This window comes from Amblyomma mixtum, chromosome 10, assembly GCF_055824585.1.
Source record: "Amblyomma mixtum isolate Tamu chromosome 10, ASM5582458v1, whole genome shotgun sequence".
Lineage (NCBI taxonomy): Eukaryota > Metazoa > Arthropoda > Arachnida > Ixodida > Ixodidae > Amblyomma > Amblyomma mixtum.
The window spans coordinates 27,363,075-27,390,904 of record NC_143021.1 but is presented as its reverse complement, the minus strand read 5'-3'; the positions used below and the strand labels follow the sequence as shown (position 1 = coordinate 27,390,904).

General features: G+C 45.2%; 2 protein-coding genes across 2 annotated transcripts in view; one reads left to right on the top strand and one right to left on the bottom strand.

Annotated features, from left to right (window-relative positions):
• Positions 1 to 18: 18 nt before the first annotated feature.
• On the top strand, positions 19 to 4,216 carry LOC149325445 (endothelin-converting enzyme 2-like). The gene is made up of 2 exons (XM_089564287.1): positions 19 to 774; positions 2,123 to 4,216. Exons 1-2 carry the CDS (start codon positions 19 to 21, stop codon positions 4,214 to 4,216), a joined length of 2,850 nt encoding a protein of 949 aa, XP_089420413.1.
• A 6,367-nt stretch (positions 4,217 to 10,583) lies between these two features.
• Positions 10,584 to 27,830, bottom strand: part of LOC149325444 (sodium-coupled monocarboxylate transporter 2-like) — a 79,002-nt gene continuing 61,755 nt past the window's right edge. The window contains exons 12-16 of the mRNA XM_089564286.1: positions 21,342 to 21,428; positions 18,143 to 18,315; positions 13,887 to 13,990; positions 11,862 to 11,962; positions 10,584 to 10,592 (exon numbers count right to left, since the gene is read on the bottom strand). Of these exons, the coding sequence (XP_089420412.1) occupies positions 10,584 to 10,592; positions 11,862 to 11,962; positions 13,887 to 13,990; positions 18,143 to 18,315; positions 21,342 to 21,428 (474 nt within the window). The remainder of the gene's footprint in view (positions 10,593 to 11,861; positions 11,963 to 13,886; positions 13,991 to 18,142; positions 18,316 to 21,341; positions 21,429 to 27,830) is intronic.

Below are 27,830 nucleotides of genomic sequence, written 5' to 3'. Positions count from 1 at the left end.
CTCTGCCGCCGAGACGTTATGTCTTCTGGACCAGGTGCTCACGACAAGGAACGTGGCCTTTCAAAGCCAGACGGAGAGATGTCTAAGATGTCCACTCGTAAGAGACGCAGGCCCAGCGCGACAGCCGCCGCAGAGCAAAAGAACGAATCTCACCCTCCGCAAGGTACCGAGGAGGCAGTCAAAAAGGGATCTTCCATTAAGAGGCCTCGCAGGCCGTCAACTAGTACTGATGACAACCGCAGTCGACGCCTATTGGCTGGCAGCTCCAGCAGCCGCCTTACGGGTGCAACCATCAAAGTGGAAACAGCAGACGACCCCTCTTCGAAGCCTGCAAAGCCAAGCGATGCTGATAGGCGTAAAGCGCCGCATCCTGAACGTGTCGCAGAGAATCAGCCATCGCAGCAAGCTCGGGACAAAGCTTCATATCTCAAGCACTCGCGGCAAAAAACCAGCCAAGTGGCCTTCGGCGTGCAAGAGGCTCCCTCGGGTGGTGAAACAAAGCAGGGGGACGTGATCATCACGCTGACCTCCACCCAACCTCCTGGCGCTCATCCCACGATGTCTACCAAAAAAGACGCGGCCGAGACTTGCCTGGCTTACCCGGAGAGCGCAGATGTCCCACCAGGCGACCCGGCTCCCGCCGGCCTAGTGCCGGATATTGCACCTGCCGAGGACGCGGCCCCTCGCACCAAGGGTTCTAAGGCGATTCCAAGGAAGAGCACCATTTTGAGTCCCAATTGGCTGGACCTGAATAACTTTAATTTGGTCGACAGGGTAAGTTGCCGATTTGAACACTTCATGCGGCCGTGTCTTCTAATAACAGGGAATGGTAAGAATTGAGCTGCATCTTATTTTATAAGGTGAGCGCCCTGATGCAACGGACGACAAGTAGATGGTGTCGCGCACTGACGCCAACAATAGCTTTATTTCACTTCTGAGCAGGGCGCTTTAGGATAAACATTTGGAGGAGAGCGCTACTTCGAGCGGGAGACAATTCGCCATGTAGCGTTTGGTTCAGGGCGGGAAAGGAAATGAAACGCAAGCAGAGAAACTTAGGGACCTTCTCAGCCATATTGTTAAAAAAATATTATATCGTTTAGATTGCCAGCTATGGTGTCTATAAGGAGTGCCTAATGTTCTTGCAATTTTCGGGCCCAAACTTGGCTTGGAAACTGCTGCATTGGCTCTATTTGGTATGCAAGAATTATAGCCTTCAAAAATGATAGAGTACATTCTATTTTATTATCACGTGAAGTGTGACTAACTCAACTTGCTAATCGAGCTGATTTCACCCACTAATCCCCTTAATTAAAAATGGGAGTTGCCCTACCAAAGTTTTGAGTGTCCTTGGAATTCTTCAGGGTGGGAGACTAAAATTTTGGTGTCCTCACATCTTCAACTTTGGCGGTGCTCTACCATAGATGTATTGGTGGTCACGATGTGTTCATGGCGTCACGACCTTTTCAATGGCATTCATGATCGCGGGGAGGCCTCGTACGACTCTTGGCGCAGTGGCGCAGCGGTTAAGCGGCACTGTCGAGGATGGAGGCTACTTCAAACGCGGCCACCGGTTGGGCTTGTGCGACCCAGTTTCCTCATTCGGAGCGCCCCTAGGGCTCATGCGCAGCGCCACGATGGGCCCGTTGGAATTGCATCGAGTGTTGCAACGGTCCGTGGTCTGCTCACAGCTCAAGATCACGTGACCTGTTTCCACCAATCAGAGAATTTGTTTCAAAGTACGCATGTTCTTCTGACAGGGCTTACTAAACTCTTTCGCATTTATAATTATTATCACTTGTGCAACGCTTTACTATTATATCTTTCATTCATTTTGGCATAAAACCTGTCCGCCTTCACCGAAAATTTCAGACTTATAAGTAATACGTTCATTTGTAACACCGTGAAAGTCAAAATACCACTGATATCTTAGGCTGAAGCTACCTAAATTATTTTTAGCCCTGCACAAACACTGTCTTGAATTTGTGTTTCACCCTTTCCAAGATTTTCTTTACCCTAACAGGACACTGGAATGCTAGAAAGGGCCCATTAACAGACTCTCATATTTAATGACATAACTCTGAAATTCCGGGTCGAGTAATACAAAGCTCCTCTTCGTCTTCAGGTGAAAAGTCCTCGCGAGACCTTGGGCAGCAGCGCAGGAGTGCTCCTGAAAAGGGAGATTCTCATCAGCCTCGTTGCTATAGCGACCATGCTATTTTTCCTAGGCGCCCTCTTCTTCCTAATCCCCACGACGACGACGCCGAGATTAAAAAGCGGCTTCTGCGTTACAGACGACTGCCTTTCACACGCAAGCCTTCTCGAAGAGACTCGAAGCACAAAGATTGACCCCTGCCACGACTTCAGTGCCCACGTCTGCTCAAACTGGTCACCGCCCAGACAACGAGAAGAAATCAGAGATTTTGACACGTCTGCAATGGTAGACATGGTCTACTCATGGCTCCTGGACCTGAGCATCACTCTGCAGGAAGGATCCAAGGCATTTCCCGTGGCCAACAAGGCACTGGCTATGCTACAGTCTTGCATGAGCAACTCCTCCACTTATGGAACAAACCTGAAGCATTTCCGCCAATTTTTGAACGATCTCAGCCTGCCTTGGCCGAATCCACCAAAACAAGATACCGACGCGCTTGGCGTGCTTGTAAATCTGGCCTACAATTGGCAGGCTCCGTTCTGGTTCAAGGTGAGGGTGTCTTTGATGTATAAAGGTGTATACAAAGGCAGGCGCAACATTATTTTGACGCCGTCTCCTCTGATTACCCTCTACCGCCAGCAGCACCGCGCTGTCATAAGAGACGGAAAAGACGCCTACTACAAGTACTGGATGGACTTCTACGTGGCCCTCTTTGGTGACGCCAAATCAGCTCACAAGAAACGGGCGCTTCAGACAGCCGAAATGGAGGGCTACATTATTGAGGCCATCAATGAGGCGCTACAAGCATCGCCAAAACATTCGGCCGTGTTCCTCATAGGAGATCTCGAACTGTACACAAACAACATAAGTTCCCACCGATGGTTGCAACAAATTCAGGCCGGTACCGCCTTGAACCCTGAACTCACCTATCAGGACATTGTTGTTACGACCAATGTACTTTTTCTGCAGACCGTGAGCAACCTGTTCAAGAGATACACCTACGATGACATCGTGGATTTCCTAGGGTGGCAATTTGCCCAGCACTATGCCCCTGTGTCAGACAGCAGCCTTCTGGTTTCGCGTTACGGCGACCACAGGACAGCCAGAAGCTTGCGACCCGCCTTCTGCGGATTCCACATCGAGGTGCCCTATAGGGTGCTCCTTCTATCCCTGCGCTTTGCGTCGCGGCTAACGCACAACGACAAGGAACTGGTCGACGCCGGCTTCGACCGCCTTGTATCGACGGCAGTGCACTTGCTCAACGATTCGATTTGGTTGGACTCAGAGAGCAGATCCTTGGCCACTGACAAACTGCGCGCTGCCAGTTTGCGGCTGTGGCCTCCGGCCAAATTTCTCAACGACTCAAAGCTGGAGGAGCTATTTCGAGGGTTTCCTGAAAAACAAGAGTCGTTTGGCGAATACTTCATCAACTCGCGCCGGAGCTTTCGAACAATCAAGAGAACGCCGGAGTTTGACACAGTGCTTGAGATGCCGGAGAACTATGGCCTGCCGTATTTCGAGTACGATTACGTGGAAAACACCGTAGGTGTCGCGATCGGTGCAGTGGCTAGCCCGCTATTTTACAGCAAAGGCACTCTGGCAATGTTCTATGGCGGATTTGGCTTTTCGCTCGCCTTAGAATTGGTCAAGGCTCTCGACCAGGAGGGACTCCAATGGCACCCAGATGGACGGCTGGTTGACTCGTTCCTCAGCGCAAGCTCGCAGGCTGTTTTCGAAGCCAAAAATAGGTGCTTTAACAACAGCGAGCTGGCCGGCAGCAGGAGTGTGTTTCCAGAAATACCGGCGCTGCAGATAGCCCACTCTGCCTTCCTCGACGCAGCCAGCGAAGCCGGGAACACAACGCACATAAGCAGCGAGCTTAACGAAGAGAAGGTATTTTTTATGACCATCTGCCACATGACATGCACCCGGCAGGACGTCAAGAACCCCTTCTCGGTTGACTGCAACAAACTTGTGAGCCACTCAGCGGCTTTCGCAAAGGCATTCCGCTGCCCGGAAGGATCACGGATGAACCCGAGTAATAAGTGCACCTTTTTCGACTGATACGATAATTTTTTGCGATGCTAGAATTTTTTAAGCTTTACGACGGTACTGTGAGTTTCTGTGCACACCAACTAACATTGACTACCATGTGTAATGTTGCGTAATCTATAAGCAATATCTTGTGCAATTTATAAGGAAGTGGTGAGAACTTTGGAAAACTGCGGTTATTTTCATCTGTTTTGTTTGTATTTTGATTCACCTTGTGTGACGTTGTCTCATAGGCGTTTTCACATTTTTACGATAGCCTTGCTCTCTGGCATCAAACGGCGGCAGAGATAATTTTTGAACTGCCCTAATCAAAGCTGGGCTCATAATATTGAAATATCCTTCTTAAGCAAGGAAACCGAGGTGGGTGCCAAGCTTCGTACCTAGCTATATTTGGTCATGGATCTGTGGCAGCTTTTGCAGACGTTCTTTTGTATTTTACTATTGAAGTCATAGTGGCCAAGGCCAATAAGTGACGTGCTCTTACTAAGAATTCTATTTCCAGTTTGCAAAAGACCTTACTCCTACGCTGAGATTTCACTGTCGTTACAAACTGGTGGCCCCTTTTGTTAACGTGGGCCCAGACGTTCAAAGTGATATCTGATCTCCTTTGCAAGTCGCTGTTTGCACACCATGATACTTCGTCGATGGTAGACCTGTTAGCTTAACCTGGCGACTTTTGTGCTTTTTCTTGTGTATTGAAGTGGACAAGCGGTGCTTAATTTTTGAATTACGTTATTTTCTTAGCCACTGTTAAGTCATCCATTTGCATTTGCAGTGTATCCAAGTGTTGATTCCACTGATGCCCCTCTCGGTTATTTCGCCACGCTATGTTATTTTGACCTCTAAGTTTTACTTTTGTCTTGAACAAAATAAAATATTTAAGTCAGAGCTGGTAGCGTTGTGGTTCAAATATAAAAGCTTTCTCTTTTAACGCATTGTTTTATTTTCGGTTAACTCTTAATTTGCGGACGCTAACGATTCTTTTCTCGCTGCAAAAATGGAAACTGAGAAGTGAACCGCATCCAGCATAATAAACTTGAAGTTTTTTTCTCTTTCTTGGATCTAATGTCGCCTGAATGCTGAAGTCCTCCGGGGCCTCTTTGTAGCCAACGTTTCTGCTCCAGAGTACGACCTCTCTGTTCATGAAATAGGTGACTTTTCATAAAGCGGGAGGAGGAGGACGAGAACACCCCGGAACGTTGTGCGAATGAGTTGCTATGTCTTTCTCACGCAGTTACAGCTGTTGATCTTCGAAGCCACAGCCACGATCCTAATTTTCGCGAGCGCCACCTTTATGCTTGGCAACCACGCTCATAAGTTCGCAGGCGGTAGTGTCAGGCGGTAGTGTACAGAATTGTGTGCTCCTTGAGGCGTTTTCCAGTGTAGTCTATCGGAAGTACACCCCCTTCCCCCCACTCCCGCGCTCGACTGTATTATTTGTGCGCAATATTTTCAGGTGTCGAACTTAAATATACTGAAGAGGAGCACAGAGGACATTGTTTGTGAGTTACGTTAGCTCATCTCTAAAGTACTATGTCTACTAACCCCTTTAAGGAAGACATTTAAAGCAAATTGCAGTTTTCCAGCTTTGATTTCGTTTTGTTCTGTCCGCAAAGCTTATAGTTTCAATGAGAACTGAGCGTTTCTAAGCTTGGCAATGTTAAAGTTGTCGCTGCCGCATGTCGTTTTGCTCCCGAGCAGTTAAGTGAATCATTTCGTGTTGAAAGACGAGAGGCACTGAGAGGCGGGACCGGGGCTCTATGTCTCTGGGGCTCCTGGGGCTCTATGTCTCTTGTCCTTGCGCCTTTCACGCCGTGTAGCACGGTGACCAACTGGCACACCTGAGAGAGAGAGAGAGAGAGAGACTTCAATGAATAAAGGAGAGGCCTGCATGGTTAGGGGCCTGGCATACAACTCCAGGTGAGGGTGGAAGAAGAGGGTAAGAAGGGAGAAAAAGAGAAAAAATGGCTGAGGCTTAACTTGGTTAAGCCTGAAGAATGCGAAGCATCATCGTGTCGCGTAATTTGGAGGCGCACAACCACAGCGACGGCGCGAGGTGGGCCCCCGTTTCTCCACTGTCGTGACGTCATCGTGTCACGTGGTGTGACGTCATGTATCACGTGATTTGGAGGCGCACAACCACAGCGACGGCGCGAGGTGGGCCCCCGTTTCTCCACTGTCGTGACGTCATCGTGTCACGTGGTGTGACGTAATGTATCACGTGATTTGGAAGCGCACAACCACAGCGACGGCGCGAGGTGGGCCCCGTTTCTCCACTGTCGTGGCGTCAACGCGTCACGTGGTGTGACGTCATGTATCACGTGATTTGGAGGCGCACAACCACAGCGACGGCGCGAGGTGGGCCCCCGTTTCTCCACTGTAGTGACGTCATCGTGTCACGTGGTGTGACGTCATGTATCACGTGATTTGGAGGCGCACAACCACAGCGACGGCGCGAGATGGGCCCCCGTTTCTCCACTGTCGTGGCGTCAACGTGTCACGTGGTGTGACGTCATGTATCACGTGATTTGGAGGCGCACAACCACAGCGATGGCGCGAGGTGGGCCCCCGTTTCTCCACTGTAGTGACGTCATCGTGTCACGTGGTGTGACGTCATGTATCACGTGATTTGGAGGCGCACAACCACAGCGACGGCGCGAGATGGGCCCCCGTTTCTATACTGTCGTGACGTCATCGTGTCACGTGGTGTGACGTCGTGTATCACGTGATTTGAAGGCGCATAACCACGATGAAGGGCTGAAGTGGTAGCTAAAGTAGTATGCTTCGCATAAAAAGAAAGGCGACGTGAAGCATACTGAACACTCACGCACTCACAAACACGCATGATTATCAAAGGATGTCCACTAAATCCATGTCCCTAAGAAACACGAACAATGTTTTGTCCCTTGCGTAGCTGAAGTCGCATCACTCCAGAGTCATAGGACATGCTCCAGGTACACGGGGCGTCTGGACGGAGTCCTAAAGCACATAACAGTGCTTTGCGATGGGGTCTAAAGATTTGGCAGCGGCATATCAAGAGCATAAGGTCCTCGCGCACACCACTTGTCGAGCACGGAGGGCTACTTGAGGCACCAATTTTATAAAGATAGAATTTAGTGAAGGCAACATCGAGACGAATTCGGTGCAGGCAATTACGATCACGTCTATCTATATTGCATGGCATGCGAAATTCACAAGAGAGGTCGATGCGAAGAAGGGGTCAGTATTAACGCGGCGGATCACACCACAAAGAGCTTTGCATCTGCCGGGATTTTACAGCCAGAAGTCGCGCGCCATCACTACGAGAAAAAGGTATGGGTAGGAGCAAGGATTTGTTGCTATGCGCCGACCTCGCTCCACCGTCAGCACGATCGTTGCCTGCGAGGCCGCAGTGAGCGGGTAACCACAGAACCAGAATACGGTGACGTAGCTCACAGGCCTCAGTGTGTAGTCTGTTCAAATCATCGACGATCTGCTCCTGAAGGCTTCCTGAGGAGTTTATATCTTGTATTGCAGCGCGAGAGTCGCTGACCCTGTTGGCGGTTGTAGAATGTAATTAAATGCTGTTCGCAGAGCAGCCAGCTCGGTAGCAGTAGTCGAGGTGCTGCGACTGAGTGTCTTGTGGTGCGCGTTGACAAAATCGAGACGCCATTCGGTCATGAGATGGATGGGACACAGCCATCAGTGTACACATGGCGGTACGCACTGTAGCAACCATAAATATGCTCAAGAGCAAAGTATTTAAGGGCAGGATCTGGGGTGTTTCTTTTTTCTCGTTTAATGCAGGGACTGTGGTCTTGATTTGCCATGCTGCGTACCTCCAAGCTTCGGAGGAGTTTGTGACACAGCGCTGGTACTGTGATGTGAGAAGGTCAGAAATGTCCTCTACACAGTATTCTGCGAGTGGATGGTTAGGTACACGAGCCACAAACCGCAGCTGGGCACGAAGGAGCTCCTGCGTTAACAATACTGATGCAGATAGACGTCTTCTCTCTGCTCGAGTACCCACTGTGGAGGTGTTTTCAGGAAGGCCGAGGCAGATTCGCGATGCTTTAGCATGCATAGCTTCTAGAATTTTGATATTGGTTAGCGAAATACTCTTAAGAGCTGGAAGACTGCAGCTCAAAAGACCTTTACAGAGCGCGCCACGCAGTCGTGGTAATGAAGTTGTAGATTAGCCTTTTCCTGATTGTGGAAAGCATACAAAAGATAGAGGCGTAAGACCAGAGCTTGATTTTCAGCTGTTGCACATGTCAGGACCAGCACAGTGACATGTCAAACTTCACGCCCAGGAATTTATGGCTTATGACGCACGGTATTGGGGTGCCGGCAACTTTCAGCACGTAGCGCATAAGATGGCGCCTCTAGAATACAATTACTGAGCTTTTTTTCTGGCGACATGGTGATACCATGCTTACTTACAAATGATTCGGTGCAGCTTTCACGTAGTGGACAGTCAAGAGCCCAGCATAATCGCTCTCCTGGTACGACGGCTGCTCCCGGTGGGTCTTTTCCATTCGTAGTCTCAGTAAACATTTACGGGTGAAAACCAAGAGCGAGAAAAGCTGCTCGAACCACTTTCAGGCCTGTAACTACTGCTGTTATATCAAATTGGGCCCCCCATGCAGGACGTTCTTTGTGAAAGACAATTTTTACGGCGATGTCAGTTGCTCACTTCAAGCCTAAATGTTGGTGTCTTGCGGTGGAGCACGTGATCTCGTGACATCTGCGCCCTATGTAGCATTGAGTGACGTCAACAGCAGCCAGAGCCTTCTGTGCTCTTTCTGCAGGGGCGTTGATGTCGCCTCTTACTTGAATCGCTAAAAATAAAAGCACCAATCGTAAAAGCACCAACAGCTGCGCCTGTCAAACGCACTAAAAGAAGACATAATCATGGCATGTGGGGTTTAATATCCCAAAGCGACGCATCGGTTTTGAGGGACGCCGCAGAGAAGGGCTCCGGACCCGCGAGCTTATGATCGGCAGTCTATTGCAAAAGCACTGAGCCATGAGGGTAGTTAATGAAAACAATACTAATTATCAATATTTTTCGTTTGTGCGCTTATGACGGCCGTCATCGGGGGCTCTAGTCTGGTGCTTTTGTGGCGTTGTTAACGCCATCTCTATGTAATTTCAACAATTTTCTATAGATATTGAACGGGTGGCTGGAAAACCAGAAAAAGTGTGCTTCTTCACAATTCGTATGTCATATTGCCACCAGGTGGCCCCGAGCAGCATCAAAAAGACAAGGTGGTGAAAGTTGGCTCAGGCACACTGGGCTTGGCGACTTTACATCCCTCCGCAGGGAAAATTTTTAGTTCGTAGCTGTCTGAGGTAGAACTTAAAATGAAAAAAAGGACAGATTGAGTAAAAAATATAAAGAGACCGTGATAACTCTTCACACTCATCTGTATATCTTTTTAACTAACGTATTTGCAGGAACTTCAAAGCAAGTAAGGTGGAGCCTTTAAGCTTATGCTGATTGCCGAATCGTATTATTACACAATGCTTCCAGACTGAGCAACTTTCTCGGCTGTGATCTATACATTCAGAGGCAGCTTCGCAAGGAAGCTAGCTAGTGGTGCAACATTTTTCTAAACTTCGGCCACTTTTACAACTTGCTTGCGTTACGCGGGGCTTGTCGCGCAACGCAGCCACTCCTTTGTACCGAGTGTGCACAAATTTCTTATGTGCCGGGATGGTTGCATAAGATTGGGCTGCTTCAATCAAACATGCATAACCAACTCGCCCATCAGCTCGTGCTTTCATAAGATTCAGTGCGCCGCCTAACCAATGTTTGCCTAATGTGATATGAGTGACTTGAACCATTTTGTTTTAGTGCGCCCGAGTTTTCGTGCCAAGCTGGAGGCACTCCTGGAAACCCTGAGTGGACTGAGTGTTCCCGTGGACGACGTCTCACGCATCGTGTATACTTAGGACTCCAGAACGAAGGGAGGATTATGTCAAGATCACTACTGAAGTGTTTACAGGACACTGGCCGTATGGTTTAGTGATAGGGACGCAATCTCTTAAATCAGTGACTAAGGCGGAGCAGTTGCCGACAAGCCTCAGTAAGGCAAATCCCGCTTGTATAATGCACCACCTCCACCACCACCCACCACAAAATCACTATGGTAAAATATTTCTTTTTTTTTCAATTCTTAAACAAGCGATGTTTGGCGACACGCATTGATGCGTGGAGACCGCTTCTCCGTGACACTCGCATCGCCCGCCCATGAGCTCTCAGTTGCCGCGCCTTGAGCCTTTACTTCAGGCTTGAGTTGGCATTCGCTGCTCAATAAGGCCACAGTTTGACATTTATCAGTGCTTCTCGGTTCATCCTGCAAACGAAAAAGGATCGTGGGTAGAGAAATATAATTCAGTCCTCCTACGCTCAGCACAAGAACAGAGGGCTGAATCTTACGACTAAAAAAGCAGCAATCGTTTCAAATAGCTGCTCAGTGTACTTAATTTTGCTACGTGCCAATTACGAAGGTGCAATCGATGTCTCCCGAAATTCTCATAGCGTAATCTGCCCGTAGTAGGACGACGGAAATTAATGTGTTAGGATAACAATGTCGTAAAAGGCAACGAAGAAAATGGCAACCCTAGGATGAATTTTATGTCATGATCATGGTTTTTTATTTTAGCCAGCTTTTCGCGGAAACATCACTGGTGCGTAAAAGGGCCTTTCTTCCTAGAGGCTCGCAAATAACTGAAAAGTTGTCATTCCTGAGGGCCCCCAAAAGTCAAATAAATGCACTCTCTCTCGCGGTGCACACAAATTTTTAGAATCGCAGACATCGGGTGTGGGCGACACTGTGGCAAATTCATGGTGTTTGTGGCTGATATTTGTCTGCTATTAAAGATTAAGGCAGGAAATGATCGTGAGCTATGTTCATTGGACTGTATGTTTGGTTCTCAAGCACGGCAACGAGCTTTTGGAGTAACATGACGGAAGGAGCGGAAAGCATTTAGTTTCGCAACACACGTCTAGAAGCGATGTCTTTTTAGTGGATAGCAGTAAAGTGAGTTAGTATTAAACGTGCACGTGGAATATATGTCTTTCTCAGATGTTTGTGCTATTTACCTTTGAAATTTATTAGGAAATCTGTCAGTATTCGTTCTCCTCGCAGATAATTTCATGCCATTTGTACTCTGTTGATCAAGCAACTTTCAAGAAGCCGTAGTCCTAGGGTTACTACTGGGGTCTACGCGGACACTGCGAAGTCAAATTCAGCGCATGCTAATTAAGAATAAATGGTTTCACATTATATCTTGGAGCCCAGTTAAGAAACCCGGACGGGTTTTGCTGTGTTTAACATTATGCGCAATCCATAACACCCAGCATTGGACTAGCCGCTCGTATGCTATTGAAGAAGGCCTGTGTAGCCCTATTGAAGAAGACCTGTTGCCGGTCCTCCTGATTGAAGTGTGGTCCTGATTGTTAAAGTGTGCGCCAGCGGCATCCACACCTCCCAAAATGACCATTTCTTACATGTACCGAAAGTTCAGATAGGAGTAATTACTAACTCCCAATTGTAATGTATTTTGCGGCCCTTTTCTTGGCAATTACGCCACACAGGGAAGAACAAATATACCCCCAAAGATATCTCAAATAGAAAGTCAAAATTATGCTTTGTACCTGCGCACTTACCGCAATAATTTCCTCAGAATCCATGACTCCCAGCTTTCTCCAGAGTTTAATGAAGGAGCCGTGGATATGAGTGACGTGTGCTGGACGCTGTCGGTGCTCGCCTGAAATTTTATCATGCATAGAGATAATCGTCCTCGGAAATTTATTCATGAGGGAAGGCAAAAAAAAGATCATCAGGCTCTGATGTCTAACGCAAGTTAAAAGTATAGAAGAGCAAGAATGCACTGCGTGCACATCACGTGATTTCGAGAGTGTAGACCCACGCGGCGCTCCTCTTTTGGCATACTGAGCCACAGCTGTCGTGGTGACCGTCAGATACCAATCATGTGCAGTTTTCAGTCGCAAGATTAAGGTGCAATAAGACTGAAATTCCTAGAATGTTATTTCGTTATTATGATTTACTATGCATTACTAGCACTACCATTTAGTATTTTGCAATCCTTTTATTCAGCAGCAAACTGCAATATAAGAAAAAATCGTGGAGGAGGACAAAATCAATACAAAAATATGATAGCATCTCAAATTTTTATTATATCTGAAGTAGCGCCGAAACATAGGTGCTGATGTATCTTCTGTGCACACTTTCTTTTCATATCATGAATTTATAAGGCATGGTGAGAGCGATGTAGCATAGATAAGACATTGTTACGTGACGGGAAGCCGATGAAGCGAGAACGACATGAGAAATGACGATGGAATAATTTAAAGGCGGTGGCCCTAGCGCGAGCGCTCAGTGCCGCACCACTGCCCTCATGGTCGTCTTCTTGTTCTTGACACTATAATAAAGATGAACTTTTAAATCATCCATTGTCGAGACGGCCAGCCTGTACAAAATTATGATATATATTTTTGCCGCCAGAGTCTCACATATAGTTTTATAAGTTAAATGAGGAGGAATCATGGCTGAGGTGTAATCTTGCATCAAGAATTTAGAATATTCAAGTGCTTAAAATTTGCGACATTTGTTAATGATGTACTGCAGCCGCTCCGGAAGGACAAATATGAAATTTCTAGGCCGACTTGCCGAACAGTTCGAAAATTCCCACCTCGAATCTCATTCTACGGTAAACAGCCCTGTCGTGGATTTAAATTTCAGAGGGGTGACAAAAACCATAATTTAGCTGCGCGAAGGCTGCGAGTTGAAGTGCTTCATTGGAGTAGGCATGCACTAAAAAAAAAAACGTGGGCGCCGCTATAACAAATAGGAGGTCTCGGCACGAACTTCACAACAACGGCCAGGGGAATGCAACCCTTCGGCTGCATCTCAAAAACACAGCGTCGAACCACTCAGATAAAATATGTGGTAATAGTGCCAACATTTCCCGCCTGTCGCGCCGCTAATGTCGTAGCATTTTTTTTTCACGTGGACGCACTGCGCGCGAGAGCATTCCCATGAGATTGTTTTACAGCACAGCTAACAAAGGGTACAAGTGTTAAAAAGATGCAGACCCTGAGTTTCCGCCCATGAAAGAGAAGAGCAACATTCGCGGAAACTCATGAAGCAGGGGCATAACGTCGCTGACGCTATCCTACGTACTTCCCTCATGGAACCAGAGACATGTCAGCTTCTTAAGCTGGCAACAATAATTAATGGTTCATATCTGATGTGCTGAACGGCAAGGAAGAGGTTCCGAGTACCGAAACGTCTAGACTCTCTGCCGTCGTTTACGTGCTCGAATCACAGCAAATGTGTTTTGTGCTATTTGCCGGTCTGGTGAGTTCTTTTAGCAGACGCCGACCGTACTAGTACCGCTTCACTTTTAAAAGCCAGCATTGCTTACCGACTCTAATTTTGAGTAAAATGGCGTTCCCCGAAAATCATCAAACTCTTAGAAGTGCTGCTGTGCGCACATCGCAAGTCCGGTAAGGCTGGCATTCCGCTGAGTTGAGCTGATCACGCCAAGCCCGCATTGCTGAAAGCCTTACCGCATGATCAAGGTCTAGTCGCACTAGCAGAACAAATGATTCGTGTTTCGAAAAATTTGAAGTCCAAAGCTTATGCGAATGAAATAGTCACTCACATACCTGTTAAGATGCTTATTAGCACTCCAAGCACAATTGTTGCGCATGTACTAAAAAGACAACTCCACAAAGGGGACAGTTGGAATGCAGGAGTGATTCCTTGTGACCTGCGCAGAAGCATGACCAGTAGTAGTAATGACCGCAGCGAACACTGCATCGGCGTTTGCAAAAACACCTTCAGCCCTCCGAAGGACAGGCCTTTAAATTACGACAGTAACGTTGCTGATAAGTGTACCTGATGAGGACCGAAGAAAGGCGAAATGACACGCTGGCATTGCATGCGCTGTCATAAGCAACTAGGTGCGTTCTCACAGTAACTGATAGGCCAAAGAGGGGCGAAGAGTAATTTTCTAACAATTAATACCTAATTTTCATGTGTTCTTTGTGAGGCATATAAGTACGTACGCGAATAGGAGAGCATCAAGAGCACTGGTATTCTGCTGCTACTCTTTATAAGACAGCTTGCATAGCTATTCAAGGGGCTGCTACGCCTTGTCCTATTTACTGGGATTGAAGTTTTTCTCCGCCAGCAGAAATAGCTGCTCCTGTCACAACTACTATTGCCGTTATTATTTTAGATTTTTACTTTCTTGCAATTAAGAGCTCCTTTAGCAGCGGTGCAGAGCTTCTTCCAAACAAAATATTTGCGTGCGTAATTAACTCTTGGTGACCTTAAGCTCAGTGGAAAATTTGCAAGGAAGGGGAAAGAATGAAGGACAAACTACGTCCCACTAGAAACCTGCTTTGGTATTAGGAGGAGGAGGATTAACTTTATTTCCGTCGACAAAAGTAGCAGATGGTGTAGGGTTATAGCCCCATCTAGTGGGCATGAGCTCGTGGCGTTCGACGACTTGAATCTTATAGACACAGAGGGAGGCAGTAAGGGATTAGCGTTTACGTGAAAGTAAAAAAGCGACCTATGTAGCCTTTAAATAGACAGATGACCCGCTCCCGCAAATGCTGCGAAACAACCCTACGGTGGCAAGAATAGATAACAGAAAGGCGGCGCAATGCTGTGTGTGGTCTTACACTTGTCCACATTTCTCTTTGCTCTTTAGTTTTTGTTGACCACGCTTTTGTGCTGCGCCAAAGCGAACTCCTATTTCAAATCAAATCAAATCAAATCAGTTTATTTAAACATCCTACGATGCTTAGGGGCATGGACAAAAAGTCCTAAATGGGCTTGACGAGGTCCATACCCCCTACAAGGCATAGAGTGGAACGCATCTGATACATCAGAACAGAAATACGCCAGCAAAAACGCAGCTGCTCATGAACAGAAAACTATGTAAAAGGACAAAAGCTAGATGCGAACAACAATGACAAACTGTAAGTTATGAAACATGACAGCTATGATGAACGAAAAATGCAAAGCACTGGGAAACGCAGCTGTATGAGTACATATAACATAGACAAAGAAACTAACAATATTACTGTATGTAGTTGTGCAAAAATATATTACTCAAATCCCTGAAAGATTTGTTAGTGACGTCTGTGCCATTTTCTCCGGAAAGTTTGTTAAGGAGAGATGGCAAGCAAAACTTCAGCAGTTGTTTTCCGTAATTGGTGCGGCAAACGTCAACTTTCCATCTGTCCGGTTTTCGCGTACAATGCACAGCATTATTCACTGAGAGCCTGGCTAGTTCAGCTAATGAATTATTGTATTTGATTTTTTCTGATTTGTAATAGCGGATCAGTCGATAGAGGTATAGACACTGTATGCGGATGATGTTAAACGTATTGAACAATTCGGCTGTGTGTGAGTAAGGTGGTACTTTTTCAATTAAGCGGATGGCACTTTTCTATATGTGTGAAAGTTTATTAATATTTCCGAGTGTAGTAGTTGCCCAGATAAGCGCGCCATAATTCATGACTGAGGAAAACAGGGAATTGTAAAGCAATATATTAATGGAAGTTGGAAACAGTGAACAGTGGCGGCGTAAATAGCTAGTCGTGCGCGATAGTTTGTTTACAAGGTAGGTAACGTGGTCGTCCCATGACATATTCTCAGAGAAAATTACTCCCAAAGTTTTAAATTGCGAAACTATTTCGATTTGGCTGTTATTGATCATAAGGGATGGAGGATGAAAAACTTATGACGTGGACGGAAGATAACTGCTTTGGTCTTATCAACGTTAATTTTTAGTTGGTTTGCAGTTGCCCAAGTGTTTATGAGCGCCAATGTTTTGTATGCTCTTTCGGCTAAAGTGAGGCTTGATGGTCCGGAGAGAAACACACTTGTGTCGTCGGTGTATATAATATAGTCAGCAGACTTATCAATGTTAACAATATCATTGACGTAAATTAAAAACAGAAATGGCCCTAAAATGCTCCCTTGACGAACGCCTGAAACTACTGCTTTCACGGCTGAGCAATGCCTGTTTATATCAACGAACTGTGTATTGTGTTAGTTCTGGTGTGCAACCTGTTCGTGAGAGTGACATCTCAGATGTCTTCTCAGACAGAGACCACCTTTCAGCGTTCTCTGAACTGTCAGTGAACTGTAAGGGTAGATTTCACCGCTGGCACTATCAGCAATAAATGAAACGCGTACAAGACAATTGAGCCACGAACAGTACCATAAGAAGCTGTAAGGCAGCGGAAGCTGAATACTAGCGAATGTTAATTTCACTTCGAGGGCGCGCAGAGTTCTTCAGAAGTGTTAATCAACGTCGATTGTATTTCCTCTCCATGGAGCTAATATGCTGCCGTTTTTGTCTTGCCACCTCAGTTCTCTTGTTCTCGTTTCATTCGTTGCTTATGGCACCCTAGGATATCTCTCATGATTACGCTGGGTTACGTTCGCAATCAAGCCGTATGGTGGAAAATCTCCGGAACCAATACTGAAGCAACACCTTGAACCCGACGGTGCCACTGATGAGCTTATTTTTTCAAGAAAAATGGAGTATATCAAAATTGCGCGCACACTCAAACCACAAGGCAAGGAGGCATTGCAGCTCACAACTACTCCTATGATGAATAGACGAGCCTCTCACATAACCCGGCTATTTGGAGAACCTACAAGGAAGCAAGGTGTTCCGTGCTTGTGCAAGCCACAACTTCAGTTTTGCACATGTGCGTCGGGTCTCACCATTACTTCATCCAGTTTAAGCTCGGATGATTTAAGAATCAACTTTTGCCTTTTGCGGGGACTAATAAAGATGGCTACAACGACGACAGCCATGACGGCAACAACAACAACCACACAAGATTAAATTGGGAAGTTTATATAATTGCTCAACATTATTAAGATTGTCATATCTGGTGCTATAATCGCCATCAATTTTAAAAATTGTTCAGATAAGTAAAGTGACGATCGAAGTCAAGTAAGAGGAAGGCCACTGATCCTTAACTATACTGAGTGCCAGCAACGGCTGCTCTACGCTGGCCTATTACATAATCTGATCATTCTAACTTACTCCTTGGTGTCCTCGGCCAAACGTACATACATGCGCATTAGCTCGGTTAGCTTTTATAAAACCACCGGTAATATTTTCTGCTTAGATTCTGCCTTGGCGAAAGCGACGTTTTCCTGTTATTTTATCTAAAGGGACATTAAATTCATTTCGTCACTCAATACAGGCTGTAACCGCTTTTCTGCTTAGATTGTGTCTTGACGAAACTGACGTTTTCCTGTTATTTTAGCTAAAGCGACGTTAAATTCATTTCGTCACTCAATATAGACTGAAACCTCTTTCTCTCCTTGATGCAATAATCATTTTACCCAGTTTCGTCCCTGATTCCTAATGCCGCGGATTGTTACGCATGGATGTAGTATAAATTTGTATGGTAAGCAAATTGCAGTGAATACTTTCGCAAGCGCTTTTCTTTTGCCTAAAAGTAAAAAGTACTGTGGTGAAGGTGAACATGTTCGTTTCTGCGAATATTACTCGGTCATTCTTTAGCATAAGGTTGCGTTATACCCTTAAGTGCATTAAAAGGCAGATTTACTTTTCTTCAGTTGGCAGCAGCCAACAATAAAGCAAACTCTGCTCACTTTTTTATGTAATCAAAGGACAACTAGGACGATTCACCTCAGGAAAAAAATGATACGGTGTAGAGGATGTTTTGACTATTGTTCTCTATTCTCACAAGACGACATAAGGACTTTCCTTCTGCAAGAAACAGCTGCGAATAGCGCTGGCTTGTCCGACGGACTTATCCGTGCTTTGTATTGGCCTAGATTTTCAGTCAGCCGGCAGATAGCCCGCCCGACAAAGAGGGCTTACTGTTGTGTTGTACCTATCGTATATACGTACCCATCCTTGGAGGAAACAGCAGTGGAGTTGGTGCTGTGACCAATGATAGTTCTGTTTTCCGGGCAGTAGTCGAGGGAGACAGGCATGTGCGGCGGCCGCGCTCCGTTCCGGACGATGTGCCACATGAGTGCGAACTGCAGGACGAGCGTCACCAGCGTCGATATGCCCGCACCCTGTGACGTTTCGGTGAATAGAGAAAGACGGCTTATTGTTATTATATTTGATGACACTCTAGGGAAGCAATAGCGTATATTTCACGCCCAAAGAAGCAGAGAAAAAAAAACAAAATGCATTATCATGCTCCCTGTGAATAAGGAAATGGAGTTGATGACTGCACTTCAGTGCGATTTCGTAGGAGTCACGTGGTTGCTGGCGGATTATACCGTAGTCTGGATATTTTTAATTGCGCTTTCGAAGAAAACAAAGTTCTTTATTCAGGTGAGCCGGCAAGGATACTCTGAAAAATATTTGAAAATGTATCGAATGCTGAAAGCGTCTATTCTGGATGATGGTAGTGAATGTTCATGGCGCAAGGGCGTCTGAGCCGAAGAGCGCCATTGTAGAAAGTATTTTTCGTTCTACTCATGACGGGGTCAAAGACCCTTTTCATACGCATTTCATCCTGATTAAGCAAAGCACCAGGCCAGGCGAAGCTTGTACTGGTTGCAGCACCGATAGGTCGCTAGCGGCACTGGGAATCGAACCCCGCACCTCCTGCATGCCAGGTAGATGCTGAACCACTAGGCCACCGCAGCGGTACAAGGCGTGTCATTTTATGGAAATTCGCAGGGCGGTGACGACCACAGTGCAACCCAAGATTCGGCGACAGGTGCTCGCGGTTGTGATTATTGTTTTATTCCTTAATGTTACCCTCCTCCTCCTCTTGTTCATAGCGCGTGACATCACTATGCTTTCACTTCCCACGTTACTGTGTCCCGGTCACTCATCGTCGCACTTTGCCATGTTGTATTGCACTAGGGTCATGCGTATTCTCACTGCATACAAATCAGTCAACCCGGCACCGTGTTACGCAACGCAAACGCCACACAACCCAGAAAAGTGTTCGTACGAGCTGCCGCTGTGAGATCTCATTGCATCGCTCTAGCAGAGATTTCATCTCTCAGGGAGCTACTTGCATTATTATAGCTGCCATTTTCGTTGTAACCTGGTTGTTATTGTGTAAACTTCTGTAAAGAAACATTCGGTGACAAGCTCGTGAGTTAAAGTTCTTCTCTGCAATGACTCTCAGGCAGATTAACAGTACACTAAACGCGACTGTGCAATTTCGTCCCAAAGTTAAGAGAGCAGCTGGTGAAATAAAAATCGTGCAAACTAAAAAAAGACTAAGAAAGAGGATATGGCTGTGTCAAAACATTCGGCGAAACCAAGGTTCTCTCTTTTCTGTCCTTTTCTTTTGCCCCTTCCTCCTTCTCTTTGTTGTCTTCTTCGCCTTCTTTTTTTTTCCACCTCCTTTTCCTATTCGTCTTTTTCTGTATTAGTTTGGATTGTCTTCTAAACTTCTTTTCTTCTTTCTTCCTTAGATTATTCTTTCGTCTCCTTTTCTCTTTTTTGGCGTTGCGCGCCTTGGCGTCCGCATTTCTACGGCAACTACGAGAACGGGCTTCAGAACCGCTGCAGCTTGGGGAGTGGTTCCAGTAAGGGTTGTCACCATGAAATATGATGCCACTCCTGCAAGATCCTGAAAACTGGTTTTTGAATCATACTTAAAATTGGGAACAGATGGGGCAAACCCGATTCGATAAAATTTTTGGGACTTTATTTTCCTAAAGTTGGCATGTTGCTGATCTTGAGATATCGGCTGAAGCATACCGCAAAGTATACACTGTGGAGGATGAGAAAATTCCAGCCCACCAAGAAGATGCGAGTACTTCAATAATTTCAATGCTTCAAAATTGGAATGCACTCTGATAAGATCGACGCCTTTCCTTCCTTGCGGTAAAATATCTGCGGTTCATCGTGAACCCGCTAGTGCCCTCTTCAACAACATTAAGCGGTGAAAGCACCGAGAGCCTGAGCGGCCTGTCCAAGATGAGGGTTGGAAATGTTCCGAAAACCAGTGGCTGATTGCGGCATACGACCTGAAACCCAGTACCTCATGCATTCGAGATTTTTGCTCTGTAAATATTACTACCGGTCGGCGGCTTTATCATTTTATTTGATGTGTGAGATTCGATCAGACTTATCTCCATTGATCCAGGCCGCGAACAAGTGCTTCCACGTTTTTTTCAGGATGTTGTAGTACTTTTTGGTTCCTTATCTCGAAGGTGTCTTGCCAGCTTTAAATTGAGCGCGGCCAAGAATTGCAAGCAATCTGTTCGACGACCGCCGTGCACGCTTATTGCTTTCGCTGCCGGTGAGTCATTGCTGCCTGTACTGCCATGACCACTACGTGACAACACCATTGTTGTCGAAACATGACGGAGAAAAGAAAACAACGCAGCACATTCACTCTTTCATTTACGATAGGTTCAACTTATGACTTAAAACAAGAACTGTTGCATTTTATTGCATGACATAAACAGCGCCTTAACCCTTTCCCGCCCAATGTCGCGAATTCCTGACATATGTTTGGCACGCCTTGCACTAATTATACATGGAGTCTGCATACAAACTTTAATGTGAACATGTTCTCCGTAGCCAGAGCTTTCCGATCAAAATCTCTGGCGTCACTGCGACCATGGCGTGCGAAGGCAAAGGGGTAGCGATTGCGCGAATTCTAACCATCTCTTAATAACTCATCGTCTCTTATTTCCTGTCAAATTTCGGGAGAAAAATAGGACGATATTTCTTGGACAACAATAGTCTAGAGTACCACGACCCTGGAATTGATTTTTCACAAAACTCGTAATAGCTGCGAAAAATTGACCAGATGACCTTGCTGACTGAATTTGCGACGGGCCGGTTTCACTAAGTTATAGCGGCGCTGAGAATTTTGAATATTTATTTTAGAATGTTGACGTATTAACTAGTGCAAAGCGGCGATAATGATTTCCTTTCTTCAGTTCCTTGAGAACTTTGGCATTTTAGGGTTAGGGTGATTAAAGTGCAATGCGGACTATCATTTGTCCAAAATAATTAGTATTCTATACAGCACGATGCATTAATGAAAGCGCGAGAAGCACAGCAACAAGTGCGTAGGAACATTCTTAAACACAGAAAAGAAGGTAGTTTGATCAACCTTGGAATGCACGAAGGGGAAAGCCACAGCCAGTATTAGCAACCCGACGAAAGGACCAGTGGCAGCGCAGTACACCAGCAGTAGGACCTGGGAGGGCAAAGAGAAAAAAGGCGTTAATTGCATTCTAGCTCTCAGCTGACTCATTGCACATTCGTAATGTGTAGACACTGAATGTGCATATGTGAAGCTCATATGCTAGCTAACCAGCGACCAGATGATTACGGCGTCGCCAGGAAGTGCTGGTTGTAAGTGGCTGACGAGCGGCAATTCGTCAATTTCAAAAGCCGCGAGGTGCATAACCGTGCTTGAAGTTTTGTAGGGGACATGTGTAGTCTATACACTTCTGAGAAACTGCAAAAATGCGTAAGGAATCGCAGCCAGGACGGCAAGAATGCAGCTGTAGCCACGGACATGCGTTACGGCCCTGCTAGGCGAGCAAGTTTGTTCACAAACAGAGCCGACTCCCCCAGTCCTATCAGGCGAAAGCGTTGCACGACTCAATCTCCAGGTCATGTCCGCAAAACGTGTCGGCAAAATGTGTCCGATCTATGACGCCACAACTGGAATGTTTAATTGTGTGTGAGTGTAATGCAGCTGGGTAATAAATTAATTATGAGAGCGCAAAACGGGGACACGGACGAGGAAGGGAACAGGACGAGCTTTCTTAAACGTTCTTCCCTCAATAAATCCTGTTGAAAGTGCAGCGCTCGTCCTGTTCCCTTCCTCGTTCGTGTCCCTGTTTTGCGCTCTCCTGTCTTTCACGAATATGCACCAACAATCCCAGCTTCAAGTACTTCTTAATAAATTATAATTAGTGGTGAAATATGTCATGACGAAGATTGATGCCGTCATGTCATTAATTATATAATGCTCATTAACATAAATATTTATTAAGAATGAACAAAACAGAATTAAGGCAAATGAGGTTTATAATAAAGGATTTTTAGCGCAACAAGGAAACACAAGACAAGAAAGACGACAACACGTGTTGTGTTTCCTTGTTGCACTAAAAATCTTTTATTCTGTCTGAAAACCAACTAGCTCAGCAGTTAACCCTCTTAATGAGGTTTATGTTCATGGTTTATGGTTCATTGAGGGTTAATGTCAAAAAACTTCGCAGTGGCTTAGCTTGGTTAAGCCCGGTAATTGTGAAAGCAATATCCGTATGTACGCCATGGTACAGCTGGTAGTGTAGCTTGTGGTGGTGCTTGTGGTGATGCATCGGTTATATAATCCAATCCAAACCAATGCAATTCAATCTAATCCCATGCAATCCAATCCAATCTATTCCAATCCACTCCACTCCAATCCACTCTAATCTAATCTAATGTAATCTATTCTAATTTAATCCAATCAAATCCAATGCAATCCAATCCAATCCACTCCAATGCAATCCAATCCACTCCTATCCAATTCAATCCAATCCAATGTAATCTAATCTAATCCAATCCAATCCAATCCAGTCCAGTCCAGTCCTATCCAGTCCAAACCAATCTAATGTAATCCAATCTAATCCAATTTAATGCAATCAAGGTGAAATGAAGGTCAGTGGTGGTCACCGCCGCGGCACGATGGTGGTCACCGGCCGCGGCACGCAATGGCGTGAAAGTGCAAGTAGTATTGCTTTCGCAATAAAAGCGAATAAGACTACGAGGGACGCCGTAGTGAAGGGCTCCGGAAATTTCAACCTCCTGGGGTTCTTTAATGTGCACTGACATCGCACAGCACACGAACCTCTAGAATTTCGCCTCCATCGAAATTAGACCATCGCGACTGGTATCTAACCCACGTGTTTCGGGTGAGCATCCGAGCGCCATAAACACTGAGCCAACGTGGCGGCTGAGATTTATTTATTTATTTATTGGAAATACCTGCAGCGCCCGAAGGCATTATTGCAGGGGGGATGAGGATACATAACAGGAGATTAGGCCGGAAAAAAAGGAAGAAAAAAAAAGCAATACAACAAGGCATGACACAGCAAGTACAAAATGAATGAAATATGAAACAACAAAAAGACATGACGAAAAAAAAAAGAAAAGAAAGCCAACTGCGCACTCATACATCCGACAGCAACGCGCGGAACATAGACTCTGAACGGCACTCAACAATGTCATGGGGCAGGCGATTCCAGTCATGAATGGTAGATGGGAAAAATGCGTTTTGATAAGTGTTAGTTTTGCATTTAATTTCTCTAATCTTCCACCCATGGTCAAGTCTGTTTGACCTGAAATGCGGTGGAAGTAAATAATTTTCTTTATCTATTTTTATTTTTCGGTGAAAGATTTTATACAGCATTTCTAACCGGGAGTTGGTACGGCGTTTCCGTAACAGCTCCCATCCCAGCGTTAGTTTAATGTTAGTAACACTGCTGTTAAAATCATAATTACTTGAAACAAACCGAGCGGCAAAGTTCTGAACACGCTCAAGCATGTCTGTTAAATTTAAAGTAGGGGGGTGCCAAACAACACAAGCATACTCCAATATTGGCCGAATATAGGTAAAATAAAGAAGCTCTTTAACTTTTAGTGGTGCCATTTTAAAATTTCTTCTTAGAAAATTTAGCATGCCATAAGCTTTAGCAGAAACGTGCTCGACGTGCTCATTCCAGGTGAGATTAGACGAAAAGTAAACGCCGAGGTATTTATAGTTAGTAACTCTGGAAAGTCGGGTAGAATCTAGTTTGTATTCAGCCAAGAAAGGGTGATGCTTGCGCGTGAAAGAAATGAACTGACATTTTATTGGGTTCAGAAACATCTGCCACTTCAAACACCATTGTTGTATGCGGTCCAAGTTGCACTGCAAATGACAAGAATCTGAAGAACTGTTAATAACATGGTAGACAACACAATCGTCAGCATATAAACGTATTTTACAGGTCATATATTTAGAAATGTCATTAATATAAACTAGAAACAGCAGAGGTCCTAAAACAGACCCCTGCGGTACCCCCGAAGATACAGGAACATAATCAGACTGGGACCCATTAATCAATACACGTTGTTTGCGTCCCTGCAGGTAACATTGAAGCCAGTTTAGAAGGGAAGTTGGAATCTTGATCAAAGATAATTTATACAGTAGTAAATCATGAGATGACAATGATGGAAGTGATGACAACGCGTGACGTCATACCAATGACACGTGGCAAGATGAAGCGCAGAACTCCGGTCACGTGACATGTTGATGACGTCCTAACAAAGTCGCTGACAAGATGACTTGAAACATTTCAAAATGGTGGCTTCACCTCAGAGTAATAAAAGACCGGTTTCTCTAGATTTCCACCTGCTTGTCGGTGAAGCAATGCCATATGGCACCCACTTCTGTTACTTAACACTTTGGCCAGTCAGGTCACATTATAGGTCTTCTGATGCAACTCTAAATAAATGTTACAATCTTGTATTTATAGTTAACGTCCAGGTAGGTAATATTTATACTGAATGCATAGTGGGCTCTACGATAGAAGGGATTGTTTCGGGTAAAAAAGCGCTGCCATAGTATTCAATGCATCTGCGGAGAAAGAAAATTGTTCGCTAATTGCTTTTCATGTCAAGACATTCAAGCTGATTGGAGTGCAGTGTGTCAGTGCGACGGAATTTGTATATATTAGTCTAATCAACAGAAATGTGGTGTCATTGTTGTTGCCTCCAGCCTCCTACGTCTTTGTACCGTAAGCTGTCCAGAACGCTACCGAAAAAAAAGCCCTGGTTCGTCAACACATGAAATTAACGTTTACTCTACACGCTTCAGTTTAAAGGTGTTCTAGTTTTGTGATTGCAGAACGATACGAAATAATCTGCTTAGATTATAGCCAAAGTGAGCACAACTTCACGTCAGACCACTACGCTCGCACTTGACTTCGTTTCGAAGAGTATTTGCGAAAGAATATTCCTCTTGAGTAAGAGGGATAGCCACAAGGGCTAGTTGGTGACTGAGAATAATGGCCTAATGCCCCAAAGAAAATGTACAAAAATGTCTGAACAGTCAGCCCTGGCTCTCAGGTGTCGGTTCTTGCAAAACAACATTCATTGAATATAGTTCAGGACTTCAGGAGAAATACTAAAGTAGAAATACTACGAAAACAGCGGTTGGATAGACAACTATTCATTTCGCGACATTAGTAAACCCCTTCTATCTTGGTTTGGTTTGGTTTATGGGGTTTAACGTCCCAAAGCGACTAAGGCTATGAGAGACGCCGTAGTGAAGGGCTCCGGAATTTTCGACCACCTGGGGTTCTTTAACGTGCACTGACATCGCACAGTACACGGGCCTCAAGAATTTCTCCTCCAAAGAAATTCTAGCCGCCGCGGCCGGGATCGAACCCGCGTCTTTTGGGTCAGCAGCCGAGCACCATAGCCGCTGAGCCACCGCGGCGGCCCTTCTATCTTGTGTTTACCATATCTCAATGCAAGGGGGTTTGTTACAATGTAGAAGCGGTCCGTTGATACCCTTTTTTTATCAAAGAACTATTCCTAATTTGCAGGCATCGGTCGTAAAGACGACAGTGTGCAAAATAGAGCTGTTATAAGAAAGAAACCACGAACTACAAGGTAGAAATGTTTTCGTTTATTTGGTAGTTCCGATGCGGAAACTTTTTTTCTGCTCTCTTTTAAGGCACCTTACACAATGTATACTTCCGCCGCGGTGGCTCAGTAGCTACGGCGCTCGGCTGCTCACCCGAAAGACGCGGGTTAGATCCCGGCCGCGGCGGCTGAATTTCGATGGAGGCGAAATGTGATGTCAGTGATGTGATGTCAGTGTGTCATGACAGTGCACGTTAATGAACCCCAGGTGGTCGAAACTTCCGGAGCCCTTCACTACGGCGTCCCTCATAGCCTGAGTTGCTTTGGGAGGTTAAACTTCTATAAACCAAACAAAACAATGTATACTTCCTGGTATTGAAAGTCCTTGAAAATAAACATGTATATTTAAAAGTTGTACTCTCAAATTTATTGAATTTTAAAAAAACAAATTTGTATATTTTACCTTGTTTGCTTTAGGTTACTGAAAATTCTTCATTTTTCTTCATGGCAGATCGCAGCATCATCAAAAAAGTTGCATTCCTGAGTTAAGCTGTGGCTACGGTAGCGTGGGCCAAATGCGCATGTACTTCACATTGCACTCTATGAGTGGGTGCTTGAGGCACTATGGATGGTTTACTTGCATCGACGAATGATGGACATCACAGAGCAAAAGTGTATCACACTTTTTGAAATGCACCATGGGTGGACAGACACATATAATCATCATCATCATCGTCAGCCTGAATACGCCCCTGCAGGGTAAAGGCACCTCCCATATCTCTCCAATTAACCTTTTCTTTTGGCAGCTGCGCCCACCGTGTCCCACTAAGTCCTTAATATTATCCGCCCACGGCGCCCCCCTGCCACGCTTGCCTTCTTTTGGAATTCACACCGCTGCCTTGAAGGATCAGCGGTTATCTTGCCTTCACATTACATTACGCATTACCATTTACACATTAACCACAGTAAAACGCATCGTCAACCAGTCAGCCGTGTAAATATCCGCAAGTACTCCCTGTTTCCAGATGCTATATCATATTGGAATAAATTACCTGAAGATGCTGTGAAGTGTGCGTCCGTGGAATTATTTCTGAATTGTTTCGAAAAACATGACTTTACTGTTTCATTCTCTCCTACTCTTTTTTGTGTTTGGGTCAGAGAACATCTCTGTATTTTTGAAGTTTTGTTTTTACTCTGTTTGATCAGTGATGCATTGTAAACACTCCTTCATGGGCCCGAAAAGGGTATGCAGTACGTTTAAATAAATAAATAAATAAATAAATAAATAAATAAATAAATAAATAAATAAATAAATAAATAAATAAATAAATAAATAAATAAATAAATAAATAAATAAATAAATAAATAAATAAATAAATAAATAAATAAATAAATAAATAAATCCCCAAGCTCATTTCTTCCTCTTGATTTCGACCGGAACAGCCGTTTGTTCCCTCACCCACTCCGCTGCTTCCGACCTGTTAACGTTAAACCTATCATTTTTCTTTTCATAGCTTGCTGTATTGTCCTTAGCTTAAGCTGAACCTTCTTCACTAGCCTTCACGTTTCTGCCCAATAAGTGACTACCGCTAAAATACGAGTGTTGTGTGCTTTTTCTTTTGAGGGATATTGTAAATTGCCCTTCATGATCTGAGAGAACCTGCCAACTGCGCTCCACCCCATTCTAATTCTTCAGGTTACTCCCCTCCCATGACCCGGATCAGCGGTCTTTACCTGCCCTAAGTAGATCCCCTTACCATTTCCAGCACCTAGCTTCCAATTGCAAACTTCTCTTGCCTTACTAGGCTCTTGACTCGACTTTGGTTTTCTGCATGTTAATTTTAGAACCCACCGTTCTGCTCTGCCTGTTTGACTCATTTATCATGCTTTGAAATTCATCCCCTGAGTGACTCAGCATTGCAATATCATCGCGAATGGCAGATTATTTTTTACCTGATCCTCACCAGCAGCT

Bases quoted from the DNA above. Each gene is read 5' to 3' on its own strand.
- LOC149325445 (XM_089564287.1), top strand. From the start codon at position 19: ATGTCTTCTGGACCAGGTGCTCACGACAAGGAACGTGGCCTTTCAAAG. The intron at 775-2,122 runs GTAAGTTGCCGA...CTTCGTCTTCAG, and splicing joins ACTTTAATTTGGTCGACAGG to GTGAAAAGTCCTCGCGAGAC.